The sequence below is a fragment of the Martes martes genome (assembly GCF_963455335.1).
Source record: "Martes martes genome assembly, chromosome: 1".
In the NCBI taxonomy this organism is placed as follows: Eukaryota; Metazoa; Chordata; class Mammalia; order Carnivora; family Mustelidae; genus Martes; species Martes martes.
In genome coordinates, this window is record NC_137888.1 from 58,574,991 (window position 1) to 58,600,359 (window position 25,369).

Here is a 25,369-nt window from a genome sequence, read left to right on the forward strand (position 1 = left end):
TTGGCTCAGGTCATAATCTCAGGGTCATGAGATGGAGCCCCCTATTGGACTTTCTGCTGGGTGTGGAGCTGCTTAAGATTTTCTCTCTCCCTTTCCCTCTGCCCCTCCCCCAGCTACAGTACATGCACTCTCTCAAAGAAAAAAAAAAAAAAAAGTGATCCCAGCAATCCTGGGATGTAGTCTGTAGGCAGGTCTACTTGCTAATAGTCTCCTTTATGGGTGAGATTTTTAAGGAAGGTTAATTGAGAAGCATAGAGAAATCAACATAGCTAATAAATTGCAGACCCCAAACTTGGATGAACAAGAAGTCCTATGCTCTTTACACATCATGAGGTTCTCTTTTAAGAGACCCAAGCCTCCTGAATCTAGAGGAATTCAGATGATCTATCCACTTACTAGTCATAGCATTCTTGATTTTCCAACTCACGAATGGAGAATACGCAGTTTCCAAGTTAATGAGTCTCCAAGTAAGTTCTTGCTCCATTTCTGGAGTGTCTTGGTCACACAGTACAACTAGGTGTGGGAGGTGAGGAGAGGAGATGTTACACTGAGATTTCTGTGCCTTTATTTGTTGTGGGAGGAATTTCTGCAGTTTTCACCTTCTAGAACCCCAAAAGCCCTGTAGAATTTTTATCCAACATGAGGGAAGTGATGGAGAAGGAAGAAAGTAGAGCAATTTTCTAAAACAATCTTCTCCATGTCTTTATTGAAATTTTCATACAATGGTTTTCAATAAACCCTACTCCTCAGGGAATCAGGGAGCTGGGTCAAGAGGATTTTTCCTTTTGAGGTCCTAGAGGGGGTTTTTATTGTTTTCTAAAGAGTTAGAAAGAAGCAGAAAATCAAGGACAGTGTTCCAAATCCTGTTTGGAACCAGAGTGACCTAATAAATAAACATGCAAAATAAAAACGCTGTGTACGAAGCCCTCTAAATTCACTGGTGGAATAAATGAAACCTCCCAGGTCAGAATTCTCTATTCTGTGCCCCAAGAGGAGCAGAGAGAGAGAAAAGACCTATCCAAAGCCACCAAATCAACAATCAAGCTCAGAGCTGACCCCAGTCAACATTATGACCAGAGCCCTTAGAAAAGACTAAGCCCCGTGGCCAGGGGCTATGAAGCAGACAGACATTTCACCAGGGAGGGTCTGCACACAGGTCTACTTCATGTTTCCTTGACCTTTTTATTAGCTCACCCAGAACACCTTCCCACCTGCCTCCTCAGGGTCTCCAAAGGTGGGGTACCTGGATAGGAAGTTCTCCAATGACTGCTTCTTGTCTTCCTTGCAAGCAATGCCCTCCTTCTTCTGCTTTTCCATGTCTTTGATACGGGACTGGAACGTATCGATCAAATCGAACACGGACTTCATTGATATGGGCACTTCATAGTATTGCTGTTTCAGAAAGAATAGAAAGCATATAGTGTATAAGGGTGATTCTCCCCTCTGTTTGAAGGATAGAGAGCCTGGGAGGACTCAAGAGAGCACTGGAGAAATCAGAGCCTAGAGGGTACATTGATTCATAAACTAAACTGTCTTCTTCAAAAGTACCTCTGCTGATGCTTTGAGGTTCAGAATCCATGAAACAACTGTCCCTTACCTTTTACGAGAATTTCTTAATTGCATACATTTGTTGGAAAGGGTCCATGCCTTCCTCATTACATGTATCTTAGGTTTGCTTCCCTATCTCTGGGACTAAACTGATTCCTATTCACTGCACAACTGGAGGGAAGGTAAGAAATACTGTAACCAACACGGGAATGGAATAACCTTTTAGAGCATCTGACATGAACTATAATGGTAATTTTGCACTATGAGGAGGACTGTTCTTTGACCATCAGGAATCTACATACACTCTTTGTGATTCCCAGAGACTGTTTTATTGAGCAAGTGTCACTTAAAATTAGGTCATGTTCGTATATGTATTCCTAGAAAAAAGTTGGAATCCAACTTCAAGATAATGCCATTCAGTTTCTTGGATCCTAGCTGTCTGGACTTACAACAGCAACCTAAGATGGATTTGAGGGCTGGCTGAGCATAGGCAACATAAACTAGAGAGAAGTCTGGACCTGGCTTGGATCTATGCCTCCAGTGGGAATTGAGTAAACTACAATGCGAAAGCCGGCAGAAACCTTTGGACCCATCTAGCCCAGCCTTAGAGGTGGGGCAACACAAGTGAGGAATGGATTAATAAATGGACCGCTCTCCAGATCCAGAAGAATACTGCAAGACAGATCAGCTATTCTGGTAGTCCTGGTGACCTTTTCCCTGATGATTTTCACGTAAGCATGGTACGCTACTGGTGTACAAGAATAGTTCAGAGATGCGATCTGGAGCTCACCCGTATGGGTAGGGAGTGCAATGCTAACTGGGTGAACTTGGGCAAGTTACTCAACCACTCTGGGCCTCTCTTTTTCTTCTGGGAAATAAAAGTAATACTTGTTATTTATCTCAGAAATTATAATAATTATAATTATTATTAGTGTTACTACATGGCACAGTTTTTCATGGCTCAGAACTTCTGTCCCTAAGCATAGGAAGAAAGTAGGTATAAAACCCTGCTGTCTTGTCCATGTTGAATCAGAAGGTAAACTTCCAGGCCCTTCCAGAGTAGGTCATGTTCAATCTGGCTTTCCTGAAGGAAGAAGCCAAATACTCTTCACCTTTTATCCCTTGCGCCTGGCAAATCATAGCTATTCAACCAGTGTTCATGAATGCTTGACACTGAATTTGGTCTGAGTCAAACCGCTGGGCCACAGGAGACCATCCAACCAAGCTCTTTCCATAGACTGCATTTCTAGGCACAAATTCTATAAGGTAATGTGGAATATCTGAACCATTCCCAAACCTTCCCACCTATAAAATTATTTGTGCTTATTCATATGTCTAATAGATTCACTGGCAAAAAAATTCCGAGTTGTATTCAAAGGAATATAACTGTATCACCTAAAACAGAAACCCATACCTTGACTCTCAGGTCCACATCTGTGAGCACCATGAAGAAGTCATTATAGGTCATTCCGTACTCTTTCCTCAGCTCACCAATGAGATGCTGGTCTACCAAGTCCTCATCATCCACCACTCGCATGGGTTTTTCATTATCTTAAGGCAAATGAAATGTGAATAAATATAGGTGTGACATGACAGAAATAAGTGGGAAGCGAATGGGTGATGGCTCCGGGTCTCCATCCTGAGTTCATTAGAACAGCTTTCATTAGTTGCACACATTCAACTAACATTCTGTTTGAACAAAAGTTTCCCAAGTGTATAAGTAAATATAGAAATAAATGACTAAACTTAATTTTGAAAGTCAGTCTTCTAAGATGATCAAGCCCCACCTCCGCCTACCTTGGTCATAGTGAATCAGAAGACACAAAGTGAGAGTGAAGGCAGCTGAGTCATCCCTGGAAGATGACTGCCAATTCTATCCTGGGAATGAGTCATCACCCCACCTCACCAAGGAGTTTTAAAATTTATTTTAGTTTTATTTATTTAGTTGAGTCTAAAATCTGTGTCTTTTCTTCACTTTTATTAGAGAATCACTTTGGGACTCAGTGAACTATGTTGTTGCTATAGAGAAAAATAACCCTATGTTCAAGCCTGGCCACAGGTTCATTTTAACTCCAGAAATGTAGGGCTTTTCATAATACAAATGTTGTAAGTGAATACCATTTTTAGCCAAGTGTTACTAGATGTATGATAGTTTTTAACCATTATGTATTTTTTTAACATTAAATCCTAAAAATAAATTATTATAATTTGAAATGGTTCTCGAAGATGTCACTAGGTTGATGAGAAGTATGAACATGGCAACTCCTATGTCTCTGGAAATGATTTTCACATTTCTGAGATGAAAATGCTACTTCCTTCCCTTACACGTCCCAGTGTTTCCCTCAACCCTATAAAAAATTTTCCTCTCCAAAATAATCCCCTGTCCTTAAAAAATGTGAAAAAATTAAAGTTAGCAAATATGTGATAATAGATCTATTAGTGAAAAGACTCTACCAGTTACTATCCACATTACTACCCAATGAGTAATATCATAGTAGAAACAAACACAGCTTTGCAGATACAGAGCTTATAGAGCTTGAGTACCATAGACCATTACTCTTTTATGGATAAAAAGGAGATGATTACAAGTTAACTGTTACTTTGATTTATTTGATGAGGATCACTAAGAGTATACCAACAAGGAACTTGATTTCCCCCAAAGAAGATCAAAACACAAAGAGAAAGAATCAATTTTCCTCCCCGAGATTGGGACAGTTCTTCATGGAGGGGGTTCAAGGGCATGGGAGCTGATAGCTTATATGAGGACAAAGCACTGTCTGCAAAATAAAAAATGACATGCTTCATGCATATAAACTGTTTTTAAATGCACATTTTTGCTGCCATTAATTAATTACAAAGTGATGAAAAAGAATTGCCAGATTCATGTTGGTTTTTGTTTAATATGTCTCATTGGGCAAAAAAAAAAAACAAGTTGCTGAAGAAAATGCATAGTGGATGTTATTCTTGGTTAAAAGGAAATAAAACAAAAGAAAACACATCTGCACAGGAATAGACACCAGAGAATGTCCAGAAGGACAACTGGCTGGTAACAACGGCTGCCTCTAGGAAATGGAAAAGGTGAGGTGGAAACGTTCACTGTTTATTCCACACATGGCTATAGTGGTTAAAATTTAACAAGGAACATAGTTTATACTTAATAATAATAATAATAATAAGGTAAATCATTAAAAACTGATTTCAAAAATGTTTTTAACAACTGATAATTCTAAAACCTGACAAACCAAGTTTTATCTAGAAACTAGGGATCACCATTTTTAATTCCCAATATATAGTCATTTTTGCTTTTGTTCATTCAACAAAATATTTGTTGTCAGTACCCTGAGCTAAATCTATGCTGGGCCCTGGATTCAGAGATAAGTGACTTGGTTGGAGTTCAAGTTCCTAACTAAAATTAAAATTAGACCATTATATCTACCTAACAGAGGAAGTTACAAAAACCACTGAATGGATAATGAGATGGAAGGAAGTTGGAGCTTGTAGCAGATTTCAAAGACGGCCCCTATTCACCACCCCTCTCCATATTAGACTCTTGGCTCAGTAACTGAAGATCCTCATTAAGGTGAATGAGTTAAACTGTCCTGCCTCGTGATTCTCAGGTCATCTATACAACTTGCTTTGGCCGATGCTAGCTGATGTCAGCACGCATGACCCAGAGAATAGAACTGGGCCTGTACATTTGGGATTGCTCTTGCCTCTACCATGGCCATGAGAACAACACCCACACTAGCCTTCTGAAGGATAAGGTACACAACTTACCCTGGCCTCAGCCCAGACAGGGCCACTCCAGATCAGCCAACACCAGTTGGCCCGTAAAGTGATCAAGTCCAACTAAAATCAGCAGGACTGCAAGTACATGGACCAGTCTCACTGAGGCCCACCAAGCCATGAGCAGAACCTTACAGATGTGTGACTCAATGTTTAATAATTACACGCCACTGAAGTATGCGGGTCTTCATTACAAAACCTTATTGTGGCAATAGAGAAGTGGTGCAAATGTTATCTGGCACAATCCAGTCACATTATTAAGAAAAAATAATATCGGAAACATATGAAACAGGAACTCAAGCAGACCCTGTGGTTTGCGGTCCAGATCCCACCTTCAGAAGCAAGGCCACTGTGGAGCTGAGCAGATGATTCCCTCTCTGGAAATCACTCTCCTTAGAAAAGAGCTGCCTTTGCCCCAAGTCACACTCTTAACTAGGGGGCAGCCCACATTCAGATCTAGAAGATGTCCCCCTTGCCTCGAAGGGGACCACTCTAAGGAGTCGACCGTAGTACAATTGAAATTCCCTCTCTGTTCTCTTGTATCCCTCGCCTCTCATAAGCATCATTCCTGAAAATACTCCCCATTCTTCCTGTGCATGCAAATCTCAGAGTCTCAAAGTCTTTTTCCCAGAGGATAAACCTATCACAGAGCCCACGAGGGGATCAACTTGCTCAAATACACATCACTAGTTAATAACAGAGTGAAGGTTAAGCCTTAGGTAATATGACCTCGCTCTTCTCCAGCATTCTCTCTAGTTGACCAAAATATGTCTCACTCAAGGATAGATTGGACCTATGACCAAAATTTAAGCCAAACTTCGCTCTAACTGGGATATAGCAAGAAACCAATTTACACGGTCTGGTTTTTCCTTTCAACTGAAATATTTTCTGAAACCGTTTTGACTCGACATCAAACATAAAACACTTTACATTTCCAGACTACAGAATATCTAAGATCCCAAATGAATGTTTGTGTCAAGGAAGAGCATCTGCCCCCCCAAAACCAATGAAAGCACCGATCAACGGTGGCTGCAAGGATGGGTGCAACTCTCCGCCAGAGCTCCCCTCTGGCCCAATTCTGAGCAAGGTACGGGCGAGGCCAACTCCCAGCTCCAGCTGCCTCCCCTGCTCCAGGTCTCTGTTATGCTCTGCATTCATTCTCAGTCAGGGCTGAGATGGAACTGGGTGAGCATGAGGCTCTCTTCAGGCTGGAAATGCAGCATAAATCTGCCATCTTCTTGTTATATTTATCCAAGTTTTGCCAAAGCCCTCCAGTCCTCATTCACAGGGCTTAGAAGCAAGCATTCTTTAGGACACATCCTATAAACAGTCCACATGGTCTTGATCCCATTAAATGGATTCCCAGACCCAGATCCATTTGGTGGGATTTGTCTATCCCAAACAGATTGTTCCTGATGCAAGGTGACTGAGGAGGGACAGAAGGGAGCGTGAACTCTGTTACATGCTGGTGGGGACCTGTCCTGCAAGGGGGGCATTAGCCTGGCTTTCCATCCTTGAAGGACCTCAATTCCAAAAGTCAGTGGCCAATTTCAGGTAGTGGAAGATTCCTTCACGTCTTTGTTCTTCCATGTCTGACTACAGACAGTAATGACCCCACAGAAAAATTCAGCTCCAGCCACAACTTATTAATCACCAAATGTGTACCAGGCATTATGTTCGAAGCTCCCATCCATGATGGCTTCTCCTCTGTTGGTATTCATGGTATATCTCCTCCTCCCACCTGTCCTACCTGAGTTTAGGCATTCCACCAATGTCCCTGGATAGCATCAGCCTCTCTGCTGCTTCAGGAGTTTATCTCCTCCAGCAGTTTTTCAAAGCATGATCCACTGTCTACTTTCATCACAATCACCTGGGGCACCTGTTAACATTACAATCCTTGGATCCAGACCAATTGGATCCGAGTGGCTGGTGGTGAGGCCCAGGAATATGCATTTCTTTTAAAGATTTATTTATTAATTTATTTGAGAGAGAGCATGAGCAGGAGGGGCAGTGGGAAAGGGAAAGAGAATCTCAAGCAGACTCTACGCTGAGCCTAGAGCCTGACCCAGGGCTCGATCTCACGAAACTGAGATCACGATCCCAGGAGACAAGGAGAGTCAGACACCCAGGCATCCCAGGAATCTGCATTTTAACACATTTTCTGGGTGATTATTATGCAGTCTAAGGACAGAGAACAAGGACAGGATAAAATCCAAATCCTAGACTTAGCAACCAAGGCCATTTCTGTCTGGACTCAGCCGATCGTAGCTAGCTGATCTCTTAACTCTTCCAAATATTATGCTCCAGCCTCTATTTTCGGTTTCTAGAAATATGCCTTCTCTTTCTGGAATGCTATTCCTATCCTCGTGCACATGGGAACTAATTACCTGTCGACTTGTCTCTACCTCATCTGTGCACTCACAACACTTTTTTACACGTTTCTACAATCATGCCTATCACCTTGCATCACAACCAGTGTTTATGCATCTGTCTTCCCACTAGATATGAGCAATTCATCAATAGGGACTGACTTTGACCACCTTCTAAATCCTGTAGCCCGGCACACGTAAACTCTAGGTACAGATTTGATAATCATGAAATCTCTCCCCAAAGAAGGATGTCACATTAAAAAAAAAAAAAAAAAAGTAGTGAAGGGTAGAGTATAGAAGGTGAGCAATTCTGAGTCTATATAGAGAACCCACCATCAAACCCTTGCACTTCCTTTATCTTGTGAGCCTGTAACACAGCCAGTCTAAGTGTAATATGAGAAAACTCACCACATAGATTTATTTTCTAAATTTGGGTTTTTGTGTATGAGGTCTCATAATGGCATTAATCATATTTTTTATTTTCTATATATTATGATCTTTTGACATCTTAAAAACCCTTTCTGACTGGGGAGAGACTGACTCTCCCAAGGCTAGCCAATTCTTAGAGACAGCAAAAAAATAAATAAATAAACAAAAATAAAAAATTTCTTCTGCCATTGGAAGAGCTTAACCCTCCATCACATTCTTCAAGCACTTGTTATGTATGGTTGACTTATCAAGTGCTTTTCGCCCCTTGATCATCAGGGCTTGAGGACACTGATACACTTGAGAGGCAGGAGGGCAGTGAAATGGGATGACTGAACAAGGTGGGGGCAGGCTCGCCAGCTTCCAAGGCACACAGTGATTGATAATCAGAGACTGAATAAACAGAGGGACACCCAGCCAGGATCTGGAAATCTGATCACTCATGCAGCCTAGCCTCCCAGCACAAGGTGGCAGAGTCTAGAGAAGGCAACTTCCAGACATTGTCACCATGATGAAAGGAAGAGTTGGGGCAAAGGGTCAAATTTTCAGGTGCTCCCCAGGGAAAGTGACATTTCTGCATTGTTACGGAGTCAGTGAGGCTTGTCCATAAGAAACAATTCCCTTCAACAGGATCAGAGACAGAAAGAGAATATTTGGCTGAGATGGAGTCTGTTGTTCTCACCTATAAAAGGTATTTTAGAAATTCACCCATGACTTCCTTACTCGTATGACTATGGAATCACTTTCTGTCCTGTTGTCACATTCCAGCCACATCCCTGTCAACTTTCCACCCCCTTTTTCATCAAATACGCTCAAACTCTTCTTCTTTCAAAGGAAGTTTTCAAAGAACTTCCTTTGTCCATAAAAATATCCTATATGTTCTAGCCCTTAAAAGCTGGTGATTGGATATCAGTGTCAAATATATTTTTATCCTTGTATCTTTCTAAGAAAGGAACATACTTCCTGTGTTTTCCCCCATATTTCTCTTTCCATTCTGCAGTAAAGTGCCTTTATTATTCTTTTTAAAAATTTATTTGAGAGAGAGGGAGCATGAGAGAGAGAGAGCATCAGCAAAGCTGAGAAGCAGAAGGGGAGGGAGAAGGAGAAGCAGACTCCCTACTGATGCCAGGCTCAATTCCAGGACCCTGGGATCATGACCTGAGCTGAAAGCAGATGCTTAACCGACAACCATACAGGCACCCCAGCAAAGTGCCTTTAGCCAGCTACTTCTTTCTCTCTGCCACTCTTTGTCTATAATCCATCCTCTTTATATGTACACCAATTTTTCTGTCCAATTGATATTGTAAGTATCACTAATAACTGAGAATGCTTTTGTGTGTTGTATCTTTCTAAACTCTCCGGTATAATATTATCTTGGATGGCAAAACCACAGGGGCTTAATCTGCATTTCAATTTGCTCAGGCATGAGTGACTTTCATTAGGCTAATGACTGAAATCTTAAGGTAAATTTCCAGGTATTTGTAGGTCCATCACCTATAGTCCAAATACATTTAGCAAAATGGACCAGCTGGTGAGTACAGCCCACAGTGTAGTTGGATGTGGGTCTCTCTTTTTAGGGCCCAGTAAAAGCCTAGAAGAGTAGAGAGTGCTTGATTTATTTTTAAAGAAAGTAAGGCCATCTGATAGAGTTCCAGCTGAAAATTGGTCAAGGCTAGAGTTTGGTTCACTGAGTCCATGGTCCATGCCAATTCCTGTTTTCCCATGGCTGGCTCCCAGTCTTGGCTGAAAATTCTACAGCCTTTCCCATAAGGAGGGTAAGCTGGGACATAACACAAGGAAAGAAAGGCCTTCCAGGAATTAAATGAGGATCAAAAATGAAGGCCCTCCCCCCCCCCCCCGATGATGTCCAAGCTAACATTCAGTGAGAGGCAAACACCCAACGCACAATACCTGACTTCCAATAGGGCAGGAAAAAACCCCTCAGTGCCTCTATAGCCCATATTCAATCCAGATGTCTAAAAAACAGCAGGATTAATGCTAAAAATTTGCCAAGGCAGCACCAGATGCTTTTAACAGCTGGGACCACATAGAGGCTGAAGTAGAACATATAATGATTTTTCCAAACTTCTCTGAAATGAGGAATGAGGATTCTTTGTGTAAGGATTGGTGGGCAACACAGTTGACACTGGGAACACCTGGCAGGGGAGGCCTTTCATCACCAGCCAGCACCAGTTTCTGCAATGGACTGAATACCTATTTCCTCTCTAGACATCTGGACTATAATTAAGCTCACTGGCTCTTGCTACTATTTGAAAAATCCAGAAGTAAATGGCTGAATCTCAGTTAAACACTAAATAGGTGGCTTTGCAGTCTTAATCTTCTGGGCTTTGGTTTTGTTACCAGGAATCATAATGCACCTTGTGACCTGGAAGGTCAGTTGTGAGGGTTCCCTGTCAACATTCTGTCATTAGCAGAAAGCAGTTCCAAGTGCTTTTTAATTATAGGCGCTCTAGTCCCTGTGACAGCTCACTGATCTCCAGATCATATTAGTATTTATTATATGACAGATATTTATAGGCATTATCTTACTAAATCCTCACCATAGCCTGTGAAATAGATTTCATTATTTTCTAGGGTGAGGTTTAGGAACCAACTTGCCCAAAGTCACACAACAGATAAATTAGGACTATGGATTTGAACTGGTCTGATTCTAGAACTTCTTTTGTGTCTTCTGTTTTTATGATTATTGTTGTGGTGGTTAAGGGCTTTGTTGTTGTACTCCCTCCCAAACACAGACGCAGCATAGGGATTGATGTCCACAAACCAATCACCTATCCACAGTGTTTTATGGTGGGACATTGGAAAGGATGGTATTTATTTTCCTTTGGAGCTAACTCAGGGAAAGGTGAGCTAATAAAAACAGAGAATGTATAACTGAAACTTCATATTTGAATAAGTTCTAGAGATCTGCTATACAATACTGTGCCTATAGTTACCAATACTGTATTGTAAACTTGAAAAATTAGTTAAGAAGATAGGGCTCAGGGCACGTGGGTGGCTCAGTTGGTTAGGCATCCTACTCTTGATTTTAGCTCAGGTCATGATCTCAGAGTTGTGAGATCAAACCCAGTGTCAGGTTTTGTGCTGGGCATGGAGCCTGCTTGGGTTCTCTCTGTCCCTCTCCCTCTGCCTCTCCACATTTTCGTCTCTCTCTCTCTCTCTCTCTGTAAAAAAAAAAAAAAAAAAAAATCACATGTTTTAACTGCAACCTTTTCTTTTCTTTTCTTTTCTTTTCTTTTCTTTTCTTTTCTTTTCTTTTCTTTCTTTTCTTCTCTCTCTCTCTCTTTTTTAATAGGCTCCACACCCAGTGTGGAGCCCAACACGAGGCCTGAACTCATGACCCTGAAAACAAGACCTGATCTGGGACCAAGAGTCAGACACTTAACCATCTGAGCCATCCAAGTGCCTCTTTACCACAATCTTTTAAAATATGAATTAGAAGCTAGACAATATCCAAACCAAACTGGCATTATATGACATAATTATGACTACTATGTGTTCCATTACATCAAGATCACATGACAGAAATATCTGTAAGATTGCATGGAGCACTGGGTGTGGTGAAAAAACAATGAATACTGTTACGCTGAAAATAAATAAAAATTTAATTAAAAAAAATAAAATAAAATAAATGTCAAAACTTTAAAAAAAAAAGAAATATCTGTAAGATAATGTGTTATATGTATTGAAGTTAAATGTTAACTAATGGGGAAAATATGTTTTATATTCTTTCTGAGTAAATGTATTTTATGAAAAATATGCAGGATCTGCAAATGTGAAATATGAAGGACTTCTGTTGTCATTAAAATAAAAAAAATTAAAAAGTAGAGAATGCATGAAGGGAAAAAGGGTTTTTCGTTTGTTTTTTTTTTTTTTTAAACATAAAGCCCCAGAGATGTAATACTTATAGAAGAAACTGGGTGGATCAGATCTGGGGCTTCTGACTCTGCAACCAAACCACTCACAGTAAGTCTTGCAACATTCCCATGAGACCTGCGAGGAGTTAGGCAGCTGCCCAGCGCTGAGCTGTATGCCTCATGAGCCTCACACGCACCATTAATATGAAAAATTGTGAAAACTCTACAGTCAGCCAAATTCTTCGGCTCTCCAAAAGCACTTGGGTGCAGTTCAGTCCATATTTTCAGTGACTTTTCATTTAGCTGAACAGCCTTTCTCTGCCCTCCCCAGGCTTGCTAGACTAGAGTCAAGTGCTTCCAAAGGTCTGGCAGGTCCCTATCTGTGAGTGAGTCACCTGCAGCGTGAAAGAAGCAGGAAGATCAGATGGTATCAGTCACAGGCTAGATGACTCCGAATCCAGAGGAAACTGTCTACATACCTTCCTGGCTCTCCCACCACTGTATTTCTTCTCTCATTTTTCTCTGCCTTATTGACTTTCAACCCATAGAATGCTTGCATATTTTTTTCATTGTAACGTGCCAAAAACTTACACCAGAACCATCCGGAATAGTTACGTAAATAGGCTGGTAAACTGACCTTTGTCACCACAGGAAAGAGCCCTCTGAATAACTGAATGACCCTCTTAATTCCCCACTGACCTCTCCCATAAAGTTTGCCCTACCTTAGGTATGAGAAAAACAATAACGCAATTAAAATGTTGAAGAGAACCTAGCTGGAAGTGGTCGATTTTCATGGTGCTGTTGTTGACAGGGCCAAAGATGGTGATCACGGAGATTTTCCTGGTGGCCATCTTGCAGAAACTTTCCAGATACTCATCTCGCTGCTGCACGTACATGTTGTTCTCAGCCTTTGGAGCCGTGATCAGCTAGAGATGGGAGGAGGCAAGCAAATATTAATTCACAGTGATAGTTGTACACAGAGGCAAAGTCCAAAGGGATAATTTGAAATAAAGAGCCGGTAGTGACTGACACTAAAGTCAACTAAAGTGTTCTATTGGACAGTTACTGTAATTAGGGCCAAAAAAAGCCATTTGGAAAGCCCCTCCCCCCCTTTTTAAAATGGCTCCAGATACCTTAGAGTTTTCTATTTTCACTAGTTATCTTTAGTACTCGTCTTCATGTGTCCTAGCTTTCTCAATTGTGAATGCTGCACAGGAATACTTATTTTGCAAGGCTGTTACATGAATACTGGACATGCAATCATTGTTAGCAAGTGCTATCCCCCTTCCCTCCTTTTGAGCTTTATTATCCTAACGGACTGCTCTCGTGAATTCAGTGGTTACCACTCTTTTGTTTCATGTCCCATAGGGTTGAGAGAGCTTCATAGCCTTTGTAACTTCAAATCGATACATAGATTCTGTTTCATTCTTAATCATACTTTATTTAATAGGCAATCTTGCAGAAAGTTTTTAGGATGGCCTTTTGGCCTATGATTTGTCACAAAGAATATATTCATTGTCACACTGGGCCTGTACAGGGTTTGTGGTAGACCTCTCTGACACCGGAGATCCCCCCCAACAGGGTGGATTTTGCTCTTTTGGTTCAGCCTTCTATAATTCAGGCTTGGCATTTTTCAACAAGCTCCTGTGTGTCTTTGAAGCTCACTGCCAACCCCTGGCTTCTGGGGAAAAAAGAGGAAAAGACAGAGCAAAAGAAAGAGATGTGATAGTCACCAGAGCCATCTGGGAAGGCAGATTTTATAATTTTGGATAAAAGGAGGATACCCTTCATTTTTGGGGTTCCTGTTGAATGCTCTAAGAATGTCTCAATGTTTCCATCTAACTGGATATCAAAGTGTTCTACTTCCTTGATTATTTTTGTAGGCTTTTCCTGAGGCTTCTCCAATTTTACCAGGTTTTTCTTTTTTTTTTTTTTTAAGATTTTTATTTATTTATTTGAGAGAGAGAGACAGAGAGAGCGAGAGCTTGAGAGGGAGAAGCAGACTCCCTATGGAGCCGGGAGCCCGATGTGGGACTCGATCCCTGGATGCTTTTACCAGGTTTTTCATGAGCAGAGACCAGAACTATGTACCACACCCCACGAGTGGGTGGGCATGGTGCTGTTCACCCTGGAGGTGGAAGGATGTGGAATTTCATTCTGATGATGAGGAGGTCTTTGTTGAGCTCTCTGACCCTAAAGAGCTCCCTAGACTGTTGTCTGCATGACCCTTTTTTAACTCATCATTTGACTTAGAGCCCAGCCTCTATACCCTTTCTCAAACCTGACAATATTCAAATTTGTCAGCCACTTTTCTATTTACCCAGCTAACCTTATAAAAGATTTCTGAAGTTTGGGGCTATTAGCTTGGCATTTTTCAGAGGGCAAGTTGCCATGTTGTTAATCCCTTCCAAACACTTAATCAAAACGGTTAATAAATCCGCTCCCAGCTTGAAACTGCTATTTATACTTCTTTGTCAGAGATGTGTTTATTGGTGCCTGCAGGCTTTCCCTTTTAAAAATTCCCTGCGCTAGACAAAATACTATCCCTCGTGGAAATCAAAATGTGTTCGATAACTTTTGAGCGGGACATTAACACAGATTTTTCTGGGATGTAGCTTTTCTCCCCCCTCAGGTTGTTATTTATATTTATGTAAGTGGTCATGATTTTGTGTATTTCTGATTTTGTGTTTATATGCCTGTTCAGGTGGACAGGGTGGGTAGACCATGCTTATTTTAGAAATGTAATTTCCCAAGAGGAAAAATAATATTTTCCCAAATTTATTCATTGATTCATACTTAGCCTTAAAAAAGATTTAGGGTGGCTATAAAAGGATACGGTGATGGTATTTTTGCTTTGTTTGTTAGTTTTCAATTGGTTTTATGACATTTGAATGTATTTCTTCAGGTTTTAATGGTGGCCCATACCTTGGAGCTTTATTTTCAATTGGTATATTTAATATACTTTGAAATAAATGAATGTTCAAGTGAAAACACAAAATAGCCAGGAACAATGGTAAGCTTTACTGGTAATGACTTTGGATTCCCTCTTCTAAATGAAGGATGTGCCCGTATTTAGAATGTACTTAGAGGAGTCTCTAGGACACAGCTGTCCACATGCTAGATGACTGATAATTACCTGCTTTTGTAACTTCAAATCCGTACATAGATTCCATTTCATTCTTATCATACTTGGCCATGGACCTTTACAACCCATGGACACCATGAAAGGACAGGATTTCAAGAGTCCTCACAGCTCCCTCTGGTCTGTTTCTCCCTCCTGTGAATAACTGGGACTTCAGACAACATAGAATCATTCAGAAGCTCATCCTCCCCGGCCTGGCAGCTTCTCTCAGTACCTCTGAACACAGTAGCCCTAGGCCATTGGATATCCAGTGGGAATCAACATAAATAAATAAAGAACCCTGATGTTTATTTTCACCTCAGGACTTGTGCCCAGGGATGCCTTAACCTACCCCTGAGATGACATTTATTTTGCATGACTCACTTCCTCCCTCCTGCAACCTGGCCCCAGGCTCTCTCTTGCTAACCTTTCCTCCTATTCCTCCCTTATATGACCTCTTGACCCTGCAGCCAGACTGGTCTCTGTTATGAAATGAAAGGAATCTGGGCAGAGTGGCACAGAGAAAGCGTGAGTGTAGTTAAAGTGGGAGGGACTGCATTTGTTCTTAGTTCAACACTGGCTATCTCAACAAGGTCACTTAACTTTCTGAACCTTGGCTTTTGCATCTTTATAATGGAACAACTTCCCTGACAATAGGAGTGAGAATCAAGGGGAAAAAAAATTTATATATATATATGTGTGTGTGTGTGTGTGTGTGTGTAGGCTGTGTGCACATAAGCACCATATGGGTATGTTGCCTCTGAAGAGTTGACTCTCATTCCTTCCTCTGCCTTGGCCCCTATTACCCTTTCCACCCAAAAAGCTCTCCCCTCCCCTCCACCTTAACTACAGGTAAGAAGTCCTCAAATGCAGCGTCTTCCTTAACATCTTTCCTAGCCCTCAATGGTCACATTCTCCTTTCAAATGTTGTTCAAATGTTGGCCCATGTTCCTTAGTTTCCATAGATCACTCCAGCCAGAGGTGAGGAGGAGTGTCCCCCTGCTTAAGAATGTCTAGATGAACCCTGAGAACCACTGCTAAAGACCCCTTTCCCCTTGCATTTAATCTGCTCATCAGGGACAGTAGAAGAGGCTGATCACATGAACATATTTCAGCCACTCTTTCTCTGTGTGCTGACATCTCCTTCCCATCGCTGTTAAGTTTGTTTCAAACAGTGTTTAAAATGGTAACCATGTCCAATCCTCTCTTCCTAAAAAGAGCATCCTAGAACTTCTCAATAAACATTATTGTCTGACACTTGGCCTCTTTCCAGTGTGGTGGTGATAAATCAGGGCATGTATCGTGGGTTCTGAATTGTGCTGCGGTTCTATTTTATGTTTCTATTCCAACTGGTGTGTTGGCACAAGGAGCCTCAGAATATAATGAAGCCAGTTTGCATAAGTGAAGGGAACAAAACAAGAATGAGAAGATGCTAAAGGGAAGATATTTTAAGTCTCAGCTTATTTTAAGCACTGTGTTAGGCTCAAAACACTAGATTTTTACAAGTTCCTGAAAAATAACATTCAAGCTAGTAGTATGCCTTAGTAAAGCAGAGCTTTATATACTTCTCTAAAATTAAACCAAATAAGTAGATTGCTGTTTCAATATCCAAATTTCTGAGGTAGTGTTAAAAGTAAGAACCTACTTGAATTACAGGAGATTGTTTCCAGAGTGCTTAACTTGATCTTGAGTCTATGTAATTCCACAGTGTGAGGCCTCTTGCTAGGTGACAAGTAGGTACATCTCAGGGCACAAAATGATGGCTTTTCAGCTCTACACCACATAGTCCAACGTTTTAATGATAAACAGTGTTTCTATATTCTTACTGTTGTCAACTCTAAACTGACACCAACCAGTCTGAAGGGTTAGGTTAGCTGGGAGTCAATCTATTATTCTCGACTGACCCCCAAGAAAGTCAGAGGGCTCAGGTGCAGAGAACCAGCTGGGCATTAAGGTCAGAAACTCTACACGGTTGCTTAGCGCAAAATATTGACAGTTGATAGACCTTACCATTTACCTGAGTAATTTAAGGTTAAAAGTGAATTTTAAAACATCTGAATTGATTAACTAACAGGATGATTTTTCAGTTTCTCCTTCACTTTATGGCATACGTCCACTGAAGGCTCACACTCATAGGGCGCAGAATGGCAGGAGTGGCTGGAGTATGAATTTTAAAATCAAAGGGACTTCTAATTCTGACTTGACCATGTATTAGCTACGCACCTTAGGAAATTTCTCAAACTCTCTAAGCTTCTTTCCTTGACTATACAGTGGAGTTAATGAGTCCTTCCTCATGGGGTTGTTATGACAGTTAAACCACACAGCTTTGGCAAAGCACATTGCAAGATGTGCTCTTGAAGGACTGACCTCTGGCCTCAGAATAGGACACCTGGTTTTACCTGCAGCTCCTTGGAAGGTCCCTCAGATGCTGTTCACCATAGTGACCATTGTTTCTCTAAACAAAAAATGAGTTAAGGAGGAGCTACATGATGTTTTCACATCCAAAGAATGATATAAATAAATGTAAAGCCCTAGGGGTTTATGATACATTGTGGCTGTTTACTGAGAAATGGAATGAGGAGTTAAAAGTCCGGTGTGACTTCTTAGAATGTAACCTCACTTCAGTTTGCACACACTGGGTTCGGTTGAGGCCAGTTGGAGGTGTATCTCGTCAGACCTCCTTTTGTAGCTCGGAGACTGAGAAGCCTTAATGAATATTTATTGAATCCCTGCACTTCCTGAATAACATCAGCATGTGTAATAGGAAAAATAAGCGGAAAAAAGATAAATGGCACCAACTAGCTCTTTTACCCAGAAACCCGAGTCTCCCCTTTGCCTGGTGAAACAGATTCCTTTTCTCTCTATCTTTTCATATTATATCATGTTTATTTCATCTTGTCTTTTCTAATCAGTGCCTATTTTAGATATTAGCTCTTCTAAAAACACATTTCTGATATGATCATCAGCTGGGCACACGTGGGATGGTGAGACAGAGCTGCCTCCTGTTGGTACTTTCCTCCTAATAACAAACCTGGTTCTCTTACCAGCCCCAAAGAGCAACGCTGCCATGAGCCACCCCAGTTGGTTTCTGGTTTGCCTCACATGACATCAGCAGAGGCTGTCGTTTGAATTTCATTTGCTAGAAATTTATGATCAGGGATACTGTTTAAAGCAGAAAATACCCAGCTGGGCTTTCAAATCCCTGACTAAGGGAGTAGAACGAAAGGGGAGAAATGAAAGGCATGACTAATATCAGGGATAGAGTATGAAAACCTCTTTCTTTGGACTCACAAACCAGGGGCAATGGAAGTATTTGCCAGACGGGTGCACAATTACAATCCCGACATTTTACCCATGATTATTTTCCCCCTGCAAAAAACCTGCTCATGAGGAGAACTTTGCCTGCCCTACTGGCTAAACAACCAGGGTTGGGTGATGTGCTTTAGCAGGCTGGACAAAGTCCTGGGTCCTCGGGAGGAGTACACTGTGCAGACGTGCCCACACCTCAAAGAGAGCAGTTGGCTCCCTTATGTTCTGTAACAGACATTTAAGTCCCAGGTAGAATTCTCCTCTGAAATGAATGACTCTTTTGGCTCTGCTAAAATATTCTCCTTTAGATTTATGTACTCTGAAAATAACCAAGTAGCTGTTAAACTACTCTAGCAGACAGCCTCTCCTCTGCTAATTTATATACTTTAAGGCTCTGGTTAAAAATGAGTGAAATATACAAAAAATGCATAACAACACACACACACACACACACACACACACACACACACACACAAACCTGTAGAATCAATGAAAACTTACATTTTGTTCTAATGCATAGATGCACCATTGTGAAACAGCTGAGAGAATTTTGGGACATGCCCTACCCATGATAAACACCACTAGGAACTCTGCTCTGAGAAACATTTCAAATGCATATTTAAACTTTTTGAAACCACTAAAGATAAATGGACACCAGAGCCTCTCTGCTCAGATCATTAATCCAAATTTAGACCAGATTGGAAAAATTGAAAGCCCCAAGATGCCTTGAGAAAAAAGTGCCTATCTCTTGCGGGGAGGGGGGTGGGGATGATAATGCAGGGTGCGGTCACCCTGTGCCTTTAGTAGGACAAATGCTGTCCTCAGTGGCATGAAGTGTCTCCTTCCCACCCACATATCGGAAAAAAATCTTTCTTGACCCACACTGCCTGACATTAATTTACTGATCCTTTTCTCTGAAGTGATTGTGCTGTACCTTCTCCTCCTTGACAGCCTAGACTAAAATGACAACGTTAAGAAGGGGTAGAAGTCTTGGAAGGGCCCTAAAATAGGGCACAAGGAGACATGGAGAGGGGAAGAAGCCATTCTTACAAGGCTGATGAAAACTGCCCTTACATTTTGGATGGGACTTATTTCTGCCCAAAGGCTTCCTTTGGCTTGACTAGATTCTTTAGTTATACTTTGGATGGAGGCTAGTAATGGCCAAAAGAGAGAGCTCCTGAGATGGATCTATGACTTGTTCTGTATCAGTGGCTTCAGAAACACAGGCAAAGTGGGAGCAAGGTTTGTTTGTCTCCTTTCACACATACACACACACACACTCACAGAGGGACACTTTTGACAGACGCTCAGGAGAAACTGACATCTGTCTCTAGCATATTGGAAATCGGAACAATTAACCCAGTTCCCCATGCTGTCTTTTTGGCCTCTTACTAGAAGCTGGGCAGTGATAGGGGAGGCAGTCTTTAAAGAAAGAAGATTTCAACCACCTGGTTTTAAAGCATTGGTGAGGGTCACGCCAACAAGGACACTTCCCCACGCCCAGTCATACCCACTCCCCACCCAGGCTGCCTTCCTTTCCTCTTTCAGGCTTCCACTCTGATATAGACCTAATTGGGAGAAAAAGGAGAAATTTTACCATTTCCCCATACACAATAGTTCTAGTTCCCAAGCTCATGAAGAGATACGTCCTTTTCCTAAGTCATGACAAGAGTCAATGCATGCCATTTTAGGAACTCCTTTGCTCTTCTTTTATTCTTTGAACTTGGTAAAAGGGAGCTCTACCCAGAGCTATCTGTTGGAAGAGAGCTAAGGATGGGGGATGGATACTGACAGGTTTGGAAGAAGCTGAGCCTATGTACTTCCCTGGGTTTATGTCTAAGAGCTCCCGGCCATTGAGTCTGGACCTTAGAATCACAAACCTGTGTGGACTGAGGTTCACAGAGCACTAAACCAAAAGAAGCACCTGTCCTGGCTACCCCTAACGGACAAACTCCTGATCTCCCTTACATGGCATGGAATCAGCCATGGTCTGCCATCCAGCAACGTGATTTTAAGAAAAATAACAAAGCAAGCTTTAGCATGCCCTGCCTCAGCCCACAGAACGACGCTGGGGAGAAGATTACTTACAAGCAGCCTTCGTTTGCCTTCAAAGGACCCCAGCAGATCGGCCACAGACTTCCTGGGGCTCTGAGCGGCGAGTTTGGTGGTGGGTTTCAGGTGGCCCTCCGGCTCGGTCGGACCCATTTTTTCCTTCTTGCTCTTCTCTTTCTCCCGCCTGCTCTTTTTCTCAGCCTTCTCCTTCTTCACCTGCTTTTCACTCTTGAGTAACTTGTCTGCTTTCTCATTTTTCACCTTTTTTTTCTTCTCCTTCTCGGGTTTCTCAAGCTTTTCATGCTTTTTCGATTCCTTTGCTTTTGTGGGGGAAACATTCCCCACCTGCAACTCCTCCTCCAGCTGAGAGGCAGTAGGCCTGCTGAGGTCATACTTACTCTCATACTCATTGCTAAGAATTTTGTCCTGGGCTTTCTTTTTGGGAGGTTTCCCCTTGGCTGGCTTGTGAGGACCTGGCACCACATTTGGGTCCCGGTGGCCATGCTCCCGTCTGTCTGTGCGGTTGTCCCGGAAACGTCCGGCGCCTGCCCTTGTGCTGTGCTCTGAGACGGTGGTGGGAGGGGCAGCCGTGAAGCTCTCGAAGCTGGTGGCCTTGCTGGGCCTCCTGGTGGCCTGCAGCCTCTCCCTGTGCAGGTCCTTCCTGGGCTGAGGGTAGAGATTCTCTGAGGCCACCGGCTCCCTGGCAGGGGCCACCTCCACCGTCGCCGGGGGCCTGTGGGCATCTGAGGAGGGATGCACCCTGGGAGTCCAGGGCCTCTGGGTGGTAGGAAAGGCCGTGGTGGTGGTCAGTCTTGCAGCTGCAGTTACCACCCGAGAGGTGGCCCGGGTCACTGTTGGGACTGCAGCAGGAGGCAGGGTGGTGGCCCTTGGGGTTGGAGGAGGCGGGGGAGGGGCGGCCGTGGTAGTGGCCGGCTTTCTCTGCACCTTCACGCGAGTGTCTCTGGTTGGTGGGACTTGGGCTCTCCTCTGGTCCTCCTTTCTCTTCTCACTGCTCACCACCGGCTTTCCTGCCCCTCCGCCATTGTTCCCCTCCTCCACCACCTGGCCCTCGACCCCAGAGGCCTTGCATTTTTGGACAAAACCCTTCTGCCTGATTTTCTCAATCCTGCGGATGGGGCCTTGGTCGATGATCTCATACAGGGCCTCCAGCCTGACGGGATAAGGGTAGCGCTCCTCAACCTGCAGCGTCTTCTTCAATAGCACCATGCCGAACTTCCCCTTCTCCAGCTTCAGGAAGCTCATCAGCTTCGGGATGAGGTTGGGGTCCAGGGGCTGCTCCAGGACCCGGCCCTCACTGGTGATCCTCCGCACTTTGCCTCCTTCCTCCCCTGCCTGGTGGAATAGCACGATCTGCTGGATGTGCCTTTCCGCCAGCTCACAGTACACGTCGTCCTTCAGGAGGCTCATCATGAGGCGGTAGTAGCCCTCCGAGGAGTGAGGGGCCGAGATGACCCACACCCTATTCTTCCCCGCAAAGCTGGCGAGGATGTTAGGAGAACTGGACCCAGAGGGGAAACGCAACATTCTTGAGCGAGCGGAGGACCCCTCATCTCGGATCATGTCACGGGGAGAGCTCGGGGCTACTGGTCTCTGCTTAGGTCTCACTGGGGCCCCAGGGATGCGCTGGGGGGCCAGCGGCGCTGTTGTCGCGGGAGCTACTCTCAACACCGGCACACTCCTCCTTCTTTGGAGAGGTGGAAGGTTTGGTTCTTCCAGAGTGGTTCTCTCAATTCCCTGAGACCTCCCTGTGTGCTTCAGAAGCCGAGCTGGCCTTCTGTGGGCTGGGGAAACCAGAGGTGCTTTCCGCCCTCCGGGGCTCCCCCTATTCATGGCATGGAGGTGGGGTTCTGATCCACACACCAGCCACATTGCCAACAGCATGGTAAAACTGAGTCCCATTCTCCATGTCATTGTGCAATCCACTTTGAAAGGCAGCAGGGTCAAAAGACAGAAAGGGACAGGGAGAGTGGGGAAAAAAAAAAAAAAGAAGAAGAAGAAGAAGAAAATCATTTAATTGCAAACAGAACTGGGCATTTTCTCTTTCTTTATCTTGGCCAAGGGGTGGGGGAAGGGGTGGTGAGAGAAGCGGCAAGGAGGTCAGGGAATGGAAAAAAGGATGAGATCCTGTTGCTTTTAAACCCCTGTAATTTGTTAGTGCTTAGCAGAGACAGTTACATTAAGTAGGAAACCCAGCTGCACTCCCCATTCATCCTGCTCGCCCTGCTTCCACCGGGCTCTCTGATGCTCCAGAGAAAAGGCACACTGAGCATATTAATTGTGACAACATTCCTATTTCATTTCTTCAAAGGAGCAACAAAGAAACAAACACACCAAAGACAGAAAGGATTACACACTTACATTGTGGCTCATGGAGATGGAATGCAGAGGGTTTAAAAGGCAATCTGAAGTGTGGTCCCAGGACAGTTTCCTAGATGAAATACTTTTCCTCCCAAGCCTCTTTCTCCTTCGCCCGGCTGAGCAGTACAAAGGGGGGTGTGCTGCAGCTCCAGCTCCCAAAGGCGCCACGGACCCACAGCCTGTCCTGACCTGAGGGCCGAGCTGCTTTCTTCTTTCCTCTGGCTGTCTTTTCACCTTCTTGACAAGTAGGATGAGGGGAAAGGAGCTGTCCTTGCGAGTCTTTGCCTCTCCATTTGTCTGTAGTTTCTGCTCGCGTGCGTGTGTCTGTGTGTGGCAGTCCCCTGTGCCGACAACACAGGGCGCCCCTGAAAGTGAAGTCCCAGCTATTTCTGAATCTTGCTCTTTCTCTCTTTAGAGTTCCAGGATCCTTCTTATCACCCTTTCCCCCACAGTCTGGCTGAGTCCCTTTGTTTCCGAGCGTGAAAGCCCTGGGATTAATATGTTTTCCAGACTGAGGCAAAACACAGGAATGTGATGTTGAAAAAGGACTTTCTTCTTTTCCTGTGCTTCTCCCCTCCTTTATTTCTCCCCACTTTTTTTTTTTTCCTCCTCTTTTCCTTCTCCTTCTTTTTCTTCTTCCTCTTGCCTGGACCCAGTCCCAGAAATGCCAGGACAACCTCAGTTCTGGTCCAAACCAAACTCAAACAACAGCAGCCGCTGGAAATCAAGGAAACTTCACTAAGAATTTAACAGATCAGCAAAACACCACCTCCTTCCCACTTCGGCACATTGAGAGTGGCCTCGGTGGGGAAGGGGAGGGCTGTTCTTTGGGGTGGGGGAAAGTTTTGAAACACTACACATCATCATAAATCACTTTAGAATAGGATGGCTGAGGACTTAACCCCTTCCATACCAAGGAACCAGGATACTTTCCCTTCCTGTCTGGACTCACGTTGCTCACTGAGAAGGGAAAATTCTCAGATTTCTGTATCTGGCTGCTTGGTTTTCCTAGTGACAGATAACTCATTTGGGTCAGGGTGCTTGGCTGTACGTCCACGGACGGTATATATATTTATAGTTCCATACGTATATTTTTATCTTTTTCCCCCTGTTTTATGTGTTTAGTTTGAGGTTGGAAAAGCCCATGGAAAACATGACTGGGTTGTTTTTATTTTATGCTAATTGGGGATCATATTACTGAGTTCTTGTTCGTAGTTTTCTCCTTGGCATGGAAGAAAGCTGGGAAAAGGTCAGAGATGGCAGGCGATGGCTGCTGTTCCCCTGAGACTGTAGTTGGTCATTACATCTGGGGAAGAGCATTATGATCTCCAGCTCTGGTGAACCAGGATTTTCGGAAGGCTCCTTTGAGCTGGGCCATGACAGTGGCTACCCTCACCTGGTTTCTAATTGCTACCCATTGACCAGCCCCATCTCTGACTGGTCACATTTACCTTTCCTTCACATAAGATCCCAGCACGGAATTAAACACCTGTAGGGGGTTGAGTGTAGGCTTTTCAACCCACAGCTTGAAGACCAGAGGGTGCCAAGAGGAAGGGTGCTCCTGTGGAGCTCTTTCTGACACTTGTGAGTACAGTAACAAAGGTGGACTTCAGACAGAGAACTTCTGTCCGCTAGAGTTGGAGAAGACATCCCCTCTCATGGGATTCTCCTGCTCAGTTGATCAAATAAATGCCTTTGGCTAAGTTGGACAGTCCTAGATGTTATTTCCCTTCTCACATCATAGTGCGTTCCGTGCTATCCTTTACTGAGCCTACTTCTTTCCTCTCCTTTTCCTTTTGTCTTTTCCCCACTAATAACACTACCACTTGTTGAGCAGTTTCCCATGCATCTCTGGGCTTGGTGCTTACATATATTTCTTTCTCTAGCCTTCACAGCATCTTTACAAGATAGGTGGGATGATACCCATTTTACAGATGAACATATTGAAGCTTAGTAAGTTTAAATAAATTGCCTACCATCACACAAATCATAAACTCTGAAATTTGAGCCCAGGTTTAAAACTACCTAGAAAGCATTATGCTATCCTGTCCCCTTCTTTCATTTTCTCCCCATGCTTTCTCTTTTTTCTCTTCTTTCAACTCCTTTTTTGTGTTTCTAGTATTCATAGAGAAGTATTATTTGTATGTTCAACAGGAGCACTTATAATCTTAGAGCTTTCTGGAATAACTGTATAATAGTACTTTTTTCCTTTCTTAAGAGGTCCTTAAAGTCTTTTATCCTTTTCCTTAAATATCCCATGACTTCCACCAACTTGCTGACCATGTGCACAACATTCGTCACCTGTGCACTGGTAGAGTTGAATACAGTCAGTTTTGCCATGGGAATTTGACCCAGAGGGGAAGCCAGCCCAACCTTGAGCTGTTTGTGTCTTCTGGAGCCCTCAGACTTTCTTCCCTTCTGCGAGCCTCACTAGATGGCGCGCTAAACACATAGGCGGGAGAGAGCGGACTATACACCACCTCCAGGTCTCCTCAGCATTC

The 25,369-nt window shown here is 43.3% G+C and overlaps 1 protein-coding gene across 1 annotated transcript in view; it reads right to left on the bottom strand.

Moving 5' to 3' along the window:
* Window positions 1–23,665, bottom strand: part of CCDC80 (coiled-coil domain containing 80) — a 34,101-nt gene extending 10,436 nt beyond the window's left edge. The window contains exons 1-5 of the mRNA XM_080825457.1: window positions 22,869–23,665; window positions 20,526–22,432; window positions 12,777–12,933; window positions 2,963–3,099; window positions 1,244–1,392 (exon numbers count right to left, since the gene is read on the bottom strand). Coding sequence (XP_080681583.1) covers window positions 1,244–1,392; window positions 2,963–3,099; window positions 12,777–12,933; window positions 20,526–22,421 — 2,339 coding nt within the window. The 5' untranslated portion in view covers window positions 22,422–22,432; window positions 22,869–23,665. The remainder of the gene's footprint in view (window positions 1–1,243; window positions 1,393–2,962; window positions 3,100–12,776; window positions 12,934–20,525; window positions 22,433–22,868) is intronic.
* Between the last annotated feature and the right edge of the window lie 1,704 nt (window positions 23,666–25,369).